The sequence below is a fragment of the Coregonus clupeaformis genome, chromosome 2 (genome assembly GCF_020615455.1).
Source record: "Coregonus clupeaformis isolate EN_2021a chromosome 2, ASM2061545v1, whole genome shotgun sequence".
NCBI classification, from domain to species: domain Eukaryota; kingdom Metazoa; phylum Chordata; class Actinopteri; order Salmoniformes; family Salmonidae; genus Coregonus; species Coregonus clupeaformis.
Window position 1 is genome coordinate 11,348,031 of NC_059193.1, and position 15,580 is coordinate 11,363,610.

Genomic DNA, 15,580 nt, shown 5'->3' on the forward strand with positions numbered 1-15,580 from the left:
CCAGCAGCACAAATGATGACGTCACGTTTTTATGGTAAAAGCGAAAGCTTCAAAAATAAACGCCCGCATTTCAAAACATTGCAATGTGGATAACTAATTCAAAATATTTTTAATCAATGGCCACTTTTATTGTGCCAACAAGAAAGGGCATTAAGTAATTTACGAAAACAAATAAAAAATATGGTATATATATATATTCTTTTTTAAGACCAACAATGTTGACTGGTATGTTGAGAGTATTGGGCTGTAGAGAGATATTTTCTACCTGTCTCAGCTTAAGGGGGTGTAAAATACTCAGTAGGGTCTCTACTAACCAAATATGTGTAGTTTGAGGGGGACTGTGTCGTACATTTAAAGAAAACGAAACATATTTGGGTAGTAGAGACCCTATTGAGTATTTCCCACCCAACTTTAGCTGAGACAGATAAAACAGATCTCTCTACTAGCCTATATGTATCCCATGTACAGTCTAATACAGTGTATTGCATTGGGAGCTATGGAGAGGGTGGAGAACGAAGTGTTGCTTAATATGTAGGACACGGTATTCAGACCCCTTCACTTTTTCCACATATTGTTACGTTACAGCCTTATTCTAAAATTGATTAAATTGTATTTTTTCTTCATCAATCTACACACAATACCCCATAATGACAAAGCAAAAACAGGTTTAGAAATGTTTGCTAATTTATTAAAAATAAATAACGGAAATATCACATTTACGTAAGTATTCAGACCCTTTACTCAGTCCTTTGTTGAAGCACCTTTGGCAGCGATTACAGCCTCGAGTCTTCTTGGGTACAAGGCTACAAGCTTGGCACACCTGTATTTGGGGAGTTTCTCCCATTCTTCTCTGCAAATCTTCTCAAGTTCTGTCAGGTTGGATGGGGAGCGTTGCTGCACAGCTATTTTAAGGTCTCTCCAGAGATGTTCAATCCGGTTCAAGTCCGGGCTCTGGCTGGGCCACTCAAGGACATTCAGAGACTTGTCCCGAAGCCACTCCTGTGTTGTCTTGGCTGTGTGCTTAGGGTCATTGTCCTGTCGGAAGGTGAACCTTCGCCCCAGTCTGAGGCCCTGAGCACTCTGGAGCAGGTTTTCATCAAGCATCTCTCTGTACTTTGCTCCGTTCATCTTTGCCTCGATCCTGACTAGTCTCCCATCCCTGCCGCTGAAAAACATCCCCACCTCATGATGCTGCCACCACCATGCTTCACCGTAGGGATGGTGCCAGGTTTCCTCCAGACGTAACACTTGGCATTCAGGTCAAAGAGTTCAATCTTGGTTTCATCAGACCAGACAATCTTGTTTCTCATGGTCTGAGTGTCCTTTAGGTGCCTTTTGGCAAACTCCAAGCGGGCTGTCATGTGCCTTTTACTGAAGAGTGGCTTCCGTCTGGCCACTCTACTATAAAGGCCTGATTGGTGGAGTACTGCAGAGATGGTTGTCCTTCTGGAAGGTTCTCCCATCTCCACAGAGGAACTTTGGAGCACTGTCAGAGTGACCATCGGGTTCTTGGTCATCTCCCTGATTGCTCAGTTTGGCCAGGCAGCCAGCTCTAGGAAGAGTCTTGCTGGTTCCAAACTTATTCCATTTAAGAATGATGGAGGCCACTGTGTTCTTGGGGACCTTCAATGTTGCAGAAATTTTTTGGTACCCTTCCCCAGATCTGTGCCTCGACACAATCCTGCCTCGGAGCTCTACGGACAATTCCTTTGACCTCATGGCTTGGTTTTTGCTCTGTCAACTGTGGGACCTTATTTAGACAGGTTTGTGCCTTTCCAAATCATGTCCAAGCAATTGAATTTACCACAGGTTGACTCCAATCAAGTTGTAGAAACATCTCAAGGAAGATCAATAGAAACAGGATGCACCTGAGCTCAATTTCGAGTCTCATTGCAAAGGGTCTGAATACTTATGTAAATAAGGTATTTCTGTTTCTTATTTTTAATACATTTACAAAAATGTCTAAAAACCAGTTTTTGCTTTGTAATTTTGGGGTATTGTGTTTTCTGAGGATTTTAATTTTTTAAAATCCATTTTAGAATAAGGCTGTAACGTAACAACATGTGGAAAAAGTCAAGGGGTCTAAATACTTTGCAAAGACACTGTATATTTGTAATTTATTAAAAGTATATTTCTTTAAATATAGCCTACACATACCGGTATTTGTGTAAGTTTCAAAATAAATTCTGTCATAAATAATACGATATAAAAAAAAATATATGTCAAATGATCAATACAAAAAATTCTAAGGTGGTTGCAGTGCTGTAAAAAACTGTTGTACGGAACTAGATATTCCCAAAGTTTAGCATGTCTTTGCAGGGTGAGTCTTATTTTGAAAAATAAATGCTGCCAGCCTAATGTTCTGCTGCTAGGAGAACGGTAATCACCACCAGCACTAACTGAAAAAGTGAGCTAGAGGAAGAAAGAGGATAAGGGAACAGAAATGTCAAACCCACTTCACTTGACGCAAGATGGATTCTCTTTTTCACTTGTTAGTAAAATTGCTTTAATGTAGGATATATTTTATTAATAGTTTTATAGATGTTTGTAAATTCTTTATGCGACACCATGGACTCTAACATAATGGCATTTCTAGAAGAATTCATGGAGAGTGCGTTGGTGACTTGGGTATGTTTGAAAGCTTATTTAAATCACTTTCAGAGTCTATAGCAGTAGGCCTAGATATACGTGATGATGAATAGTATTTTATAAAACATAAAACACATAGCCTATTGCTGTTGTTTTGCTTTTATGGAGTATCAATACAATAAAATCCTGTACATAAACAACCTGTAAATAAGAATTTTTTCTCAAATGAGATTATGCCATTTTATGAATAATTTATAGCTCTTTATTTACCGGAGTTATAACAACATGAATGGGTTGAACTTGAATCAGATGCAAATGCTTGTCAAAACTTTTGTCAGCAAACAGCTCCTAGTTCTCAAACTTCTCCTTTTCACAGCTTCCTATACCCTGGCTCATATAATGTATCTTGTTGTTTTCCCTTATAGCTGTCACTTCCTATTCCCGTTCCTGTTTTTTTCTCAGTAAAATATGATCTACACCACAGATTCTAGATAACAGCTTTCTCTGTTAGCAGAGGATCTCCTTATGGACTCCATATATATTGTTTAGGTTGTATATTCTGTTTCTATGGTTTCACCCATAGAATTACATATAACAACTTGTTAATGGAGTAATTTAGGGCTCGATTCAATCCATAGCCAGAATATCTGCTTTGTAGTGTGGTTCACATTTAAAGGTAATTTCAGGTTTGAGCCGATATATGCTGCGTTTACCGTGAATGCAGTCTCCGTGACAGCGGGAACATTGGCTTTAATTGTCAATCGCGCTATAAAGTGGATCTTCAGCGCTACGGATTGAATTGAGCTCTTAATAGGATCAACCCCTCCCTCAGGTACAGCTCTTTGATGGTGTAGTGGACAAGGAGGACAACGTCATGCTCTACAACCAGTACATGGAGGTGAACTACAATTCCCATGACCGCTACATGAGGCTGACCAATGGGATCTTTCTCAACGAGGTCATGAGGATCATGTAAGTTCACACGTTTGCAGAGGCTTCAAAAGTTGTGGCTAAAGGGATGTGTACTGAAGGATTCGATGTAATACATTTATTTTACTTTACCCGATCAAAGGTATTATAGCTGGTGAAATACTGGGTTAGATATTTACCTCTGCCAAGAGGTGAGGGCTTTTATGGCAGAGGTAGTAGTGCACACTGGCTCAAGCCCCACTCTGGCTGTTGTACTAAATAAGCCATGCCTTTCACCTCTGTCTGTCTGTCTGTCTGTCTGTCTGTCTGTCTGTCATTCCCAGAGACCCCAACCCCAAGCTGGAGCATTTGTACCGCAGTGGAAGAGACGACCAGATGCTCAGAGTCCAGAACTTCTCCATCCTCAACCGACACCTCAGGGCCTTCTACCAGGTATTGGTATTTGTGTCGTGTTTGATACACAATCACATCTTAGTCAGAGCAATTTACTGCACAAGGTCCAGATTTAAGCCTAGGGAGACATCCAGTCAAATCTCTCTGAGAAATTAACTTTAGTCTGATACAATGCATTAAACACACAAAAACATGAGTCTTCACTGTTTCAGTTCCTGCTTTTTTATAAGTCATTCAAACCCTCTGAACAGTGGAGCATCATGGGAGGGACACCAGCGAGTTTCAGGGAATATTCAGGAAATATTCTGAAATATTTTGGAAACAATTTATTGACAGGACTGTTTGTCATGACAACAATTCCGTCTTGTCTGGTGTTGCTACGATGTAATTTTGTTTCTTGTGGTTTCACTTTTTGCTTTATGTTTCCTGGTCACACTGGCAGTACTGTGAAACCTTAAACCACCAGCAGCATGTGGTCACTCTGCAGCCTAATTTCTCTCTACCAGGGCTTTTCTGAGAACCAAATATAGCCATTGTACTACGTAGAAACAGACGTGAACAAGTAGGCCTACTTTCCCCTCTAACGTCATCTGTGTTTGTATTCTAAACTGAACTGGCCAGCAGGATGCTACTGGAAGGTTTTGTCATTTCAATGTTGATTTGAATAGTAACTGCAATGTGGTTAGGGAAATTACAATCAATCAATATTTTAATCCCTTCAAGCTCTCTCTTTGCTCAAACCCTCTCATTCTGTCTGTAGGAAGACCTACAGCAGCTGATTCTGATGCCTCTTCCAAACATTGCCATTTTGGGGCAAGACCCCCTAACAGGTAAGAAGATCCAGTTAAAAGTACAGTATCTCTGATTGGCTTTCTATGTTGTCTATGAGAGTGTGATGGGAACAAGATAGTCATAAGAGCTGTAACTTTCAGAGGCAGCAGTGGAGGAGTTGAGGAGATTGCTACTGCTTTTACTGGGATGTGCTATACAGGTGATGTCTCTCTCTCTCTCACACACACACACACACACACACACACACACACACACACACACACACACACACACACACAAATACACACACACAAATACACACACACACACACACACACACACACACACACACACACACACACACACACACACACACACACACACACACACACACACACACACACACACACACACACACACACACACACACACACACACATATACACACACTGCACTTGTAACTTTACCAACCTTACTGACTACTCATTGTTGGTCAGCAACAGTGTGAGAGGAAGGAAACATTCATACAGCAAATCCAGTCACTGGACATCGAGACTCAAACTGCCATTGCCAACTGTATCCAGGAGGTCAGTTCAGTTCCCTACTCATCTACCCATAACCAGCATTAACGTTCAGCCATTTTGTCCCTGAATGCTCAGTCACATACTGTTATTACCATAGAGAGGTAAGAAACTGTTGTTCCTGCAGGTGACCCAGGACCCCAGAGCGGTGCTGCCACTGCAATGGGAGGAGCTGGGAGGGCTGGAGGGGGTGGAGCTACAGGTGCTTTTTGGCTCCATGGCCAGACAGATCCAAGGCCTGCTGGCACAGAGAGACACACACCTGGAGGTACACACACATACTCACAAATATGTCCAGAACAACAGAAGAGGAATTGAATTATGAAACCAGGCCTTTCAGCCATTCAGCCTCTATAGGAGAGTGTATTCCCAGTGAAAGTATCACTGTGTCAAACCTGATTTAAAAAGCTCTAAGGGTTTCTTACTCTCACAGATTCACACAAAACCTGGACCTGATTTCAACACCTTCCTGTCCCCCCCACCCCTCCTCCTCTCAGAGGATAGCAGAGTTGTGTTGGACTAGCGAGTTCCAGCAGGCTGAGTCTGCCATGGCACCCCCAGGTGGTCACACTGAGGAGCTGCCCCAGAGTCTGGCTGTCCAGCTAGCAGACAGCAGGGCCAAACTACGACGCCTCAAACAAGAACTGTAAGACGTGTGAGTGTGTGTGAGACAGTCATGTCAGTGTGTGCATCAAAAAGGTTTTAAGTTGGAGGAAGACTTTTCTTTGAGAGATGTCTGGTAACTGTTATAACTATGTTGTCCATTTCTAGGGAAGACAAAGGCAAGTGTGTGTTAAAGGTTTTTAAATTGGAAGAGGACTATTCTGTAAGAGGTGTCTGTAGTTTAGTAGCACAATACTATTGCGATAACGACATCTGTTTCTATAGGGAAGAAAAAGGGGATCAACTATTGGATTACAAACAGGAAGTTCAAACTATGGAGGTGCAGCTGAAGAAACTTCAGAAAGAGGTATGGTTTTCTCTATCATCACTACCAGTAACTGTACCGGAACATTACGCTACTTTTGTCCTCCTCTGACCTCACCTCCATCTTGTGTGTGTTGGGCAGAACCGCAGTCTTCAGGGTGAGGTGCGGGGAATGCGTGTGTTGCGTGACGAGCTGGATTGTCTTCGTGACCGTGCAGGCAGAACCGAGCAACTGCAGACAGAACTACAGAGCTGCAAACATAGACTACGCAGCCTGGAAGTCACTCGCACACAACTGAAGGTATTGCCGACGCCACCTATACACCAGACACTGTTTAGTACACAGAGACACTACTGAAGGTATCGTCACCAAGACACCATACACTGTTTAGTACACAGAGACACTACTGAAGGTATCGCCACCAAGACACCATACACTGTTTAGTACACAGAGACACTACTGAAGGTATCGCCACCAAGACACCAGACACTGTTTAGTACACAGAGACACTACTGAAGGTATCGTCACCAAGACACCATACATTGTTTAGTACACAGAGACACTACTGAAGGTATCGTCACCAAGACACCTTACACTGTTTAGTACACAGAGACACTACTGAAGGTATCGTCACCAAGACACCATACACTGTTTAGTACACAGAGACACTACTGAAGGTATCGCCACCAAGACACCATACACTGTTTAGTACACAGAGACACTACTGAAGGTATCGTCACCAAGACACCATACACTGTTTAGTACACAGAGACACTACTGAAGGTACCGTCACCAAGACACCATACACTGTTTAGTACACAGAGACACTACTGAAGGTATCGCCACCAAGACACCATACACTGTTTAGTACACAGAGACACTACTGAAGGTATCGTCACCAAGACACCATACACTGTTTAGTACACAGAGACACTACTGAAGGTATCGTCACCAAGACACCATACACTGTTTAGTACACAGAGACACTACTGAAGGTATCGCCACCAAGACACCAGACACTGTTTAGTACACAGAGACACTACTGAAGGTATCGCCACCAAGACACCATACACTGTTTAGTACACAGAGACACTACTGAAAGTATCGTCACCAAGACACCATACACTGTTTAGTACACAGACACTACTGAAGGTATCGTCACCAAGACACCATACACTGTTTAGTACACAGAGACACTACTGAAGGTATCGCCACCAAGACACCATACACTGTTTAGTACACAGAGACACTACTGAAGGTATCGTCACCAAGACACCATACACTGTTTAGTACACAGAGACACTACTGAAAGTATCGTTACCAAGACACCATACACTGTTTAGTACACAGAGACACTACTGAAGGTATCATCACCAAGACACCATACACTGTTTAGTACACAGAGACACTACTGAAGGTATCGTCACCAAGACACCATACACTGTTTAGTACACAGAGACACTACTGAAGGTATCGTCACCAAGACACCATACACTGTTTAGTACACAGAGACACTACTGAAGGTATCGTCACCAAGACACCATACACTGTTTAGTACACAGAGACACTACTGAAGGTATCGTCACCAAGACACCATACACTGTTTAGTACACAGAGACACTACTGAAGGCATCGTCACCAAGACACCATACACTGTTTAGTACACAGAGACACTACTGAAGGTATCGTCACCAAGACACCAGACACTGTTTAGTACACAGAGACACTACTGAAGGTATCGCCACCAAGACACCATACACTGTTTAGTACACAGAGACACTACTGAAAGTATCGTCACCAAGACACCATACACTGTTTAGTACACAGACACTACTGAAGGTATCGTCACCAAGACACCATACACTGTTTAGTACACAGAGACACTACTGAAGGTATCGCCACCAAGACACCATACACTGTTTAGTACACAGAGACACTACTGAAGGTATCGTCACCAAGACACCATACACTGTTTAGTACACAGAGACACTACTGAAGGTATCGTTACCAAGACACCATACACTGTTTAGTACACAGAGACACTACTGAAGGTATCATCACCAAGACACCATACACTGTTTAGTACACAGAGACACTACTGAAGGTATCGTCACCAAGACACCATACACTGTTTAGTACACAGAGACACTACTGAAGATATCGTTACCAAGACACCATACACTGTTTAGTACACAGAGACACTACTGAAGGTATCGTCACCAAGACACCATACACTGTTTAGTACACAGAGACACTACTGAAGGTATCGTCACCAAGACACCATACACTGTTTAGTACACAGAGACACTACTGAAGGTATCGTCACCAAGACACCATACACTGTTTAGTACACAGAGACACTACTGAAGGTATCGTCACCAAGACACCATACACTGTTTAGTACACAGAGACACTACTAAAGGTTTCGTCACCAAGACACCATACACTGTTTAGTACACAGAGACACTACTGAAGGTTTCGTCACCAGTACACCATCAACTGTAGCCACACTCAGCTGATGGTTGGCCCATTCCAAAAACAACCCTTAGCCCCTGCTCAAGCTACTTCCCCTCTGTGTTTGTAGATGGGTTTACAGAAGGTGAGCTCCCTTAATATTGATGACACTGTTGCAGTTTCTACCTATAGTATAGGTGCTAGGTACTGTAGGTGCTAGTAGGGCTGTGGCGGTCATGACATTCTGTCTCAGCTAGGGCTGTGGCGGTCATGACATTCTATCTCAGCTAGGGCTGTGGCGGTCATGACATTCTGTCTCAGCTAGGGCTGTGGCGGTCATGACATTCTGTCTCAGCTAGGGCTGTGGCGGTCATGACATTCTGTCTCAGCTAGGGCTGTGGCGGTCATGACATTCTGTCTCAGCTAGGGCTGTGGCGGTCATGACATTCTGTCAGCCGGTTATTGTCATGCAAAAGACTGCTGGTCTCACTGTAATTGACGGTAATTAACATAAACCTGTTAAGCATCTCCAGGCCTTCATGCATACAAGCTGCTGATGTGTGCCTTTGGAACATCTACATTTTAAAAAGTGTAATAAATCAATTTAATATACACCATCACAATAAATCCATTATTTATTTTAGTCAGGTCTAAAGAAACATTATGATATTAAGAAATTGTATTTCAGAAGAACGGAATATGAGTTGGCCTACTGTAGGGCTATGTAATCTGACTATGCTCCATGCCATAGGCTGTAGGTTTGTTAATTTAGCTGACAAGATATGCTTAGAAGTCCCGTGGCATTATTTTATATGATTTTATAGTAAGAAGAATATAACTGAAGTTAGCTGAATAAAATAGAAAGGATATTTTTCCCATTATGCAGCGAGTGCGCAGATGAAATGGCTATGTTGAGCCATTTGAAACAGGCCCTATATGCTAGATTTAGAGTTATTTGGCAGCTTTAGTTGTGAATGAAACAAACCTTAGAATGTCTTAGAAATCAAAACTGTATATGGGCTGCATGATGCAACTGTAGGCTATTGATGATTTGAGAAAGTCACAAAAACAACTTGTGCTCTGTTCCTTGCCTCAGGCTGCACATATGTTCTCTCATCAAGTGATCATATTTTCACCCATCAGACTATTCTCAATTTAATCTTGTCTTTACAAATATGTAAAATTAGTTTCGACTTAGAATGGCCCAATATCAAATAGGTAAGAACAGGTGCAGGGGGGAAAGACGTCATCTGTATGCACTCTAATAGGTCATGGAGACCGCTGACTTTTTCGCCGGTCCATTTTGTGGCTACTTCGGTTTTATAGCGGAGCTGTGCTTAATATGAGTAGCTGAGAAATAAATATAATAACACGTATTTCACTCCACAAGTCAACCACTGTTTGAGGAGCATGCTTTCGCTGCCGACTGGTGATATAACTCCCAAACTCTGTATGCTATGGGCTCTCCAACCTTGCTCCTGCAACTACCCAGTGCTTCATTTTTGCAACGTAACATATTTCATTAAATTGTTCACCACCCGTCTGCACGCTTGAGAAAGGAATAAAGGAGAGAGAGGAGGAGATGGAAACACATGGTGGTGAGATATTCTGTAAAGCTAAAGGTAATGTGTCACCCAGTTAATTAAATTAATTAATTAAAATCCTATTACTAGGTTATTCAAAATCAAATATAAATTCACTAATTGTAGGCTAACTGTAAGCCGCCCTGCACAATCAATGAACCAACAGCATCGCCTAGGGCAGGGGTGTCAAACGTCCGGCCCGCGGGCCGGATCAGGCCCGCAAACGGGTTTAATCCGGCCCGCGAGATGATTTTGAAAAAAAAAAATAATAATAATATTAATAATCATTTTGTAAAGTATAAAAATGCACTGCAATTTTTCAATAAAATAAACTGCTGTTCCAATTGCGTCCACTGGATGGCGCAATAGCAATTGTGTTAAGCAAGCAAACTGTTTATACCGGGGCAGAGCAAGTAGGTCAAGCACGTGCAGCCAATGAGCTACTTTGTTTTGCCCGCGATATTTATTACGGCTTCTACTTTTAACATTATGTGCTTTGGCACCCTCATTGCCCCAATATGTCTCTGTCAAAAAAGAGAAAAGTGGACGCAGAGTGCAGAGTGTTCCAAGAAAAATGGTCATCCTATTTATGCTGAAAGAATATAACCTTCGTCGCCACTATGTGAGTCTTCATGCCGACAAATATGACAACTTTCAAGGACAGCGGAGATGAGAGAAGGTGAATGAACTGTTGGCGGGTCTGAAGAAACAGCAGTCTGTGTTTACTCACAGCCGAGACATCAGTGACGCTGCAGTGAAAGCTAGCTACCTCATTGCTAATGAAATCGCAGTGGCTTCAAAACCATTTAGTGAGGGTGAATTTGTAAAAACATGCATGATGAAGGCAGCGGAGATTGTGTGCCCTGAAAAGCGGCAGGCTTTTGCAAATATCAGCCTGACAAGAAACACAGTTGCAGACAGGATTTCCGATCTTTCAGTGGATTTGGACAGCCAGTTGAAGCAAAAAGTAAAGTCATTTATTGCGTTTTCGGTTGCAATTGATGAAAGCACGGACATTACAGGTGTTGCACAACTGGCCATTTTCATCCGCGGAGTTGATGACACATTGACCGTCACCGAGGAGTTCGTGGAGTTGGTGCCGATGACAGATACAACGACAGCAGCTGATATTTTTACCGCACTCGTCGGCGCGCTGGACAGGGTCGGAGTGGACTGGTCCCGCGCTGTCAGCCTGGCTACAGATGGTGCGCCCTCAATGATCGGGAAAAAAGCAGGCGTTGTGACAAAGTTCAGACAGTGCAATCTGCAAATGGAGGACGTGATTTTTTGACTTTTCACTGTATTTTGCACCAGGAGGCTTTGTGTTGCAAGTCATTAAAGATGGATAACGTCATGAAGGTGGTCATCCAAACTGTTAATTTCATCCGATCCAGAAGCCTGAATCACCGTCAGTTTGACAGCCTTCTCAGAGAGAAAGACCACATCTATGGCCTGCCATACCACACTGAGGTAAGATGGTTAAGCCGAGGTGCTGTGCTGAGGCGTTTCTTTGATTTACGAGAAGAAATTGAACAGTTCATGGAAGAAAAGGGCAAACCAGTGTTAGAATTTCATTCTGCAGAATGGATGCAGGACCTTGCATTTATGGTGGATGTTACAGAGCACCTGAATAACTTGAACAAACAGCTGCAAGGGCGCAACAAAGTTGTCACGCAGTATTATGACAGCATACGTTCTTTCAAGTTGAAGCTGTCATTGTGGGAGACGCAACTTGCCGGTGGTGATGCAGCTCACTTCCCCTGTCTGAAAAATGTGTGCGCGACCCAACATATGGCAGACATGAAGCGGTTCAAAGATAAAATAACGGGACTGTTATGGGAGTTTGAGCAACGCTTTCAGATTTATGTTTATATGTTTTTATGTTGATGTGCTATTGTTTTTAATTGATTTTATTTTATTTGTATATTTAACCTATTCTTGACTCTGTGGTTCTTGCACTTGTTTGGGGAACAGGATTTCATTATTTTTATCTACATTTCTGCCTGAGAAATGACACCCTGATATAGTTCTGTGATATACTTCTGTGAATCACTGAGGCATTGTGTGTTTGTGTGTTCTTTGTCCTCAGAACTTTCAAATAACTTGAGGTGTTTTATGATTAATAGTGATGTTGTGCTTTTGGACACTGTCCTCAGGCTCCAGCTTTATGTTTATATGTTTTTATGTTGATGTGCTATTGTTTTTAATTTATTTTATTTTATTTGTATATTTAACCTATTCTTGACTCTGTGGTTCTTGCACTTGTTTGGGGAACAGGATTTCCTTATTTTTATCTACATTTCTGCCTGAGAAATGACACCCTGATATAGTTATGTGATCTGTGAAACAGTTCTGTTAATCACTGAGGCATTGTGTGTTTGTGTGTTCTTTTTCTTTAGAATTTTCAAATAAACTTGACGTGTTTTATGATTAATAGTGATGTTGTGCTTTTACTATTTTGGACACACTGTCCTCAGGCTCCAGCTTTATGTTGTATGTTGATCGTATTAAAACAAAGAAAACAATCTGAAGTTGTTGTTTTTAAGTTATATATACCATGATTTTTCCGGTCCGGCCCACTTGGGAATAGATTTTCCTCCATGTGGCCCCTGAGCTAAAATGAGTTTGACACCCCTGGCCTAGGGCTATACATTCTCCCCCAGACTCATGGATATACATTTGGGAGCCTAACATAAGGTAACTAGTCCATCCAATATGCATAATAATACAGTCCGCATTCAAAGGCGATTACTCAAATTTGTTTAATTTTAGAGTATAGGCTAGACCAACTATGTACCAAAGACATCTTAAATCCGTTTTATGTTTTTCTGCCATGGGTAATATGCGGTAGGCTATATATTGTAGCAATTTAATTCCGTTTTTTTTCCGGGCTTGAGCTCATAAGCCTATGCATATGCATAAGCTCTAATATGCATATGGGTGTTTTGAATTAATCATCACCTTAGAAAGCGCTGTCCATTTCGTTGTGTTAGGCTTTGAAACAACATCCACAACAACCATGTTTTACACTGTTTCAACCTGCTGTTGAACTTCTTTCTTCAAATTGATCATCACAGTGAGGTGAGTTTTAAAAGTATGATAGGCCTACTGTTTTGATGATGTATTTAATGTGATTTACGATTTCATTTGCATTGAGGTCAGAGTGGTTAGAGAGACAGAGCCCTGAGTACCAGGCCATTAGGATCTGATGGTCCCGTGTCTCTGTCTCTCTGTCTCTCTCCCCTGTCTCTCTCTGTGTCTCTGTCCTTGTCTCTATCTTTCTCTGGCTGTGTCTCTGTCCCCTGTCTCTGTGTGGTGCCCCCCGTAGGAGCAGCAGCAGCTGTGCGTGGCGCTGCATGAGACCCGGGTCCTGCTGGAGGAGCAGCTGGCGGACACACGGCAACGCTGCTCCAGCCTACGGGAGCTGGAGAGGGACAATCTATTGCTGCGACAGAGACTCATAGACCTGGAGGGGGTAGGTAATGATGGTAATGTGTATGTGGTAATGTGTGTGTGTTAACCAAACATGTTTGTGAATCACAAGTAAGGAATTTGGCATCTGCTGGTTGGGCTCACACAGACATATTCCCTAATTTGTTGGTGTGTGTGTGTATGTAGGAGCGGGACACTGAGAGGCAGAGGGTCGATGAGCTGTTAGAGATGAACATGGGCCTGGAGGCTGAGCTTAGACATAACAACAACAATACAGGCACGATGACAGCTGCTCCACATTTCCACCAATCAGAGGTGGAGTCTGACGAGGAGGCTGGGCTAAGACAGGAGCTAAGAGAAGAGATTGGTCAGTCAGTCTGCCTGTCTATTGTGTGTCTTTTGAGTTAAATTGTTTGATTATTGTAGGGCGGCGCACAATTGGCCCAGCGTCGTCCGGGTTCTTAACTGACTTGCCTAGTTAAATAAAGGTTAAAAAAATAAAAAAAAATAATAATAATACACCTCCTCTCTAATTCAAATTCAAATAAGCTTTAATGGCATGAATGGGTACCACTGTTGCCAAATCAATGCAATTATATATCTGTTTTCCTCTCTCTCTCTCTCTCCCCCCCCTCTCTCTCTCTGTCAGATCTGAAGCCTCTGAGTGTGGAGGTGGTTGAGGCGTCGTCACTTAGGCTTCTGGGAGCTGAGAATGAGAATGCCGAGCTGAGGAGATGTCTGGAGGACCTGCAGTCTGAACAGGTTAGGGCTCATAGGGTAAGTGTCAATCAATCAATCAAAATAGAATGAGTCTAGAGTTAACCTCCAGAGAGCAGGCAAAGGCAACAGTAGCAAGGAAAAGTAACCTTGAGAAGAATGAGACTCTACACAGGGAGCCTTTTGGCTTGCCAAGTATTTGTATTAGTGTCCAGACTAAGGGCACTGCTATTGGAGGATCCAACTGTCTGCTATATTTTGCAGCAAGCTGATTTGCCAGAGGTGAGGGAGGAGCTGGCCTCTCTGGAAGCGGAACATCAGAACACACTAAGAGAGGTGAGCTGATGTGACCGACTGGGTTTGGACAAGTCTGTGTTAACCCTCTGAGCTAAAGCCTAGGCATTAGCTCAGGAGGCTAACAAAAGTATTCAGGTCTAAGAGAACGTTACTCATCACGCGGGTATGGTTCACTAAACTATTACACTGACATGTATCTAGATGTAACCTCACTGTGTTGTCTGACATGTATCTAGATGTAACCTCACTGTGTCGTCTGACATGTATCTAGATGTAACCTCACTGTGTTGTCTGACATGTATCTAGATGTAACCTCACTGTGTCGTCTGACATGTATCTAGATGTAACCTCACTGTGTTGTCTGACATGTATCTAGATGTAACCTCACTGTGTTGTCTGACATGTATCTAGATGTAACCTCACTGTCATCTGACATGTATCTAGATGTAACCTCACTGTCATCTGACATGTATCTAGATGTAACCTCACTGTGTCGTCTGACATGTATCTAGATGTAACCTCACTGTGTTGTCTGACATGTATCTAGATGTAACCTCACTGTGTTGTCTGACATGTATCTAGATGTAACCTCACTGTGTTGTCTGACATGTATCTAGATGTAACCTCACTGTCATCTGACATGTATCTAGATGTAACCTCACTGTGTCGTCTGACATGTATCTAGATGTAACCTCACTGTGTTGTCTGACATGTATCTAGATGTAGCCTCACCGTGTCGTCTGACATGTATCTAGATGTAACCTCACTGTGTTGTCTGACATGTATCTAGATGTAACCTCACTGTGTCGTCTGACATGTATCTAGATGTAGCCTCACTGTGTCGTCTGACATGTATCTAGATGTAGCCTCACTGTGTCGTCTGACATGTATCTAGATGTAGCCTC

At 42.5% G+C, this 15,580-nt stretch overlaps 1 protein-coding gene across 1 annotated transcript in view; it reads left to right on the top strand.

Annotated features, from left to right (window-relative positions):
* Positions 1–2,438: 2,438 nt before the first annotated feature.
* The window catches only part of LOC121533395 (girdin-like), a 28,231-nt gene continuing 15,089 nt past the window's right edge, over positions 2,439–15,580 (top strand). The window contains exons 1-14 of the mRNA XM_041839303.2: positions 2,439–2,628; positions 3,422–3,561; positions 3,843–3,951; positions 4,673–4,742; positions 4,845–4,903; positions 5,187–5,270; positions 5,392–5,532; positions 5,762–5,910; positions 6,153–6,234; positions 6,334–6,492; positions 13,558–13,704; positions 13,848–14,028; positions 14,311–14,438; positions 14,643–14,714. Coding sequence (XP_041695237.2) covers positions 2,542–2,628; positions 3,422–3,561; positions 3,843–3,951; positions 4,673–4,742; positions 4,845–4,903; positions 5,187–5,270; positions 5,392–5,532; positions 5,762–5,910; positions 6,153–6,234; positions 6,334–6,492; positions 13,558–13,704; positions 13,848–14,028; positions 14,311–14,438; positions 14,643–14,714 — 1,608 coding nt within the window. The 5' untranslated portion in view covers positions 2,439–2,541. The remainder of the gene's footprint in view (positions 2,629–3,421; positions 3,562–3,842; positions 3,952–4,672; positions 4,743–4,844; positions 4,904–5,186; positions 5,271–5,391; positions 5,533–5,761; positions 5,911–6,152; positions 6,235–6,333; positions 6,493–13,557; positions 13,705–13,847; positions 14,029–14,310; positions 14,439–14,642; positions 14,715–15,580) is intronic.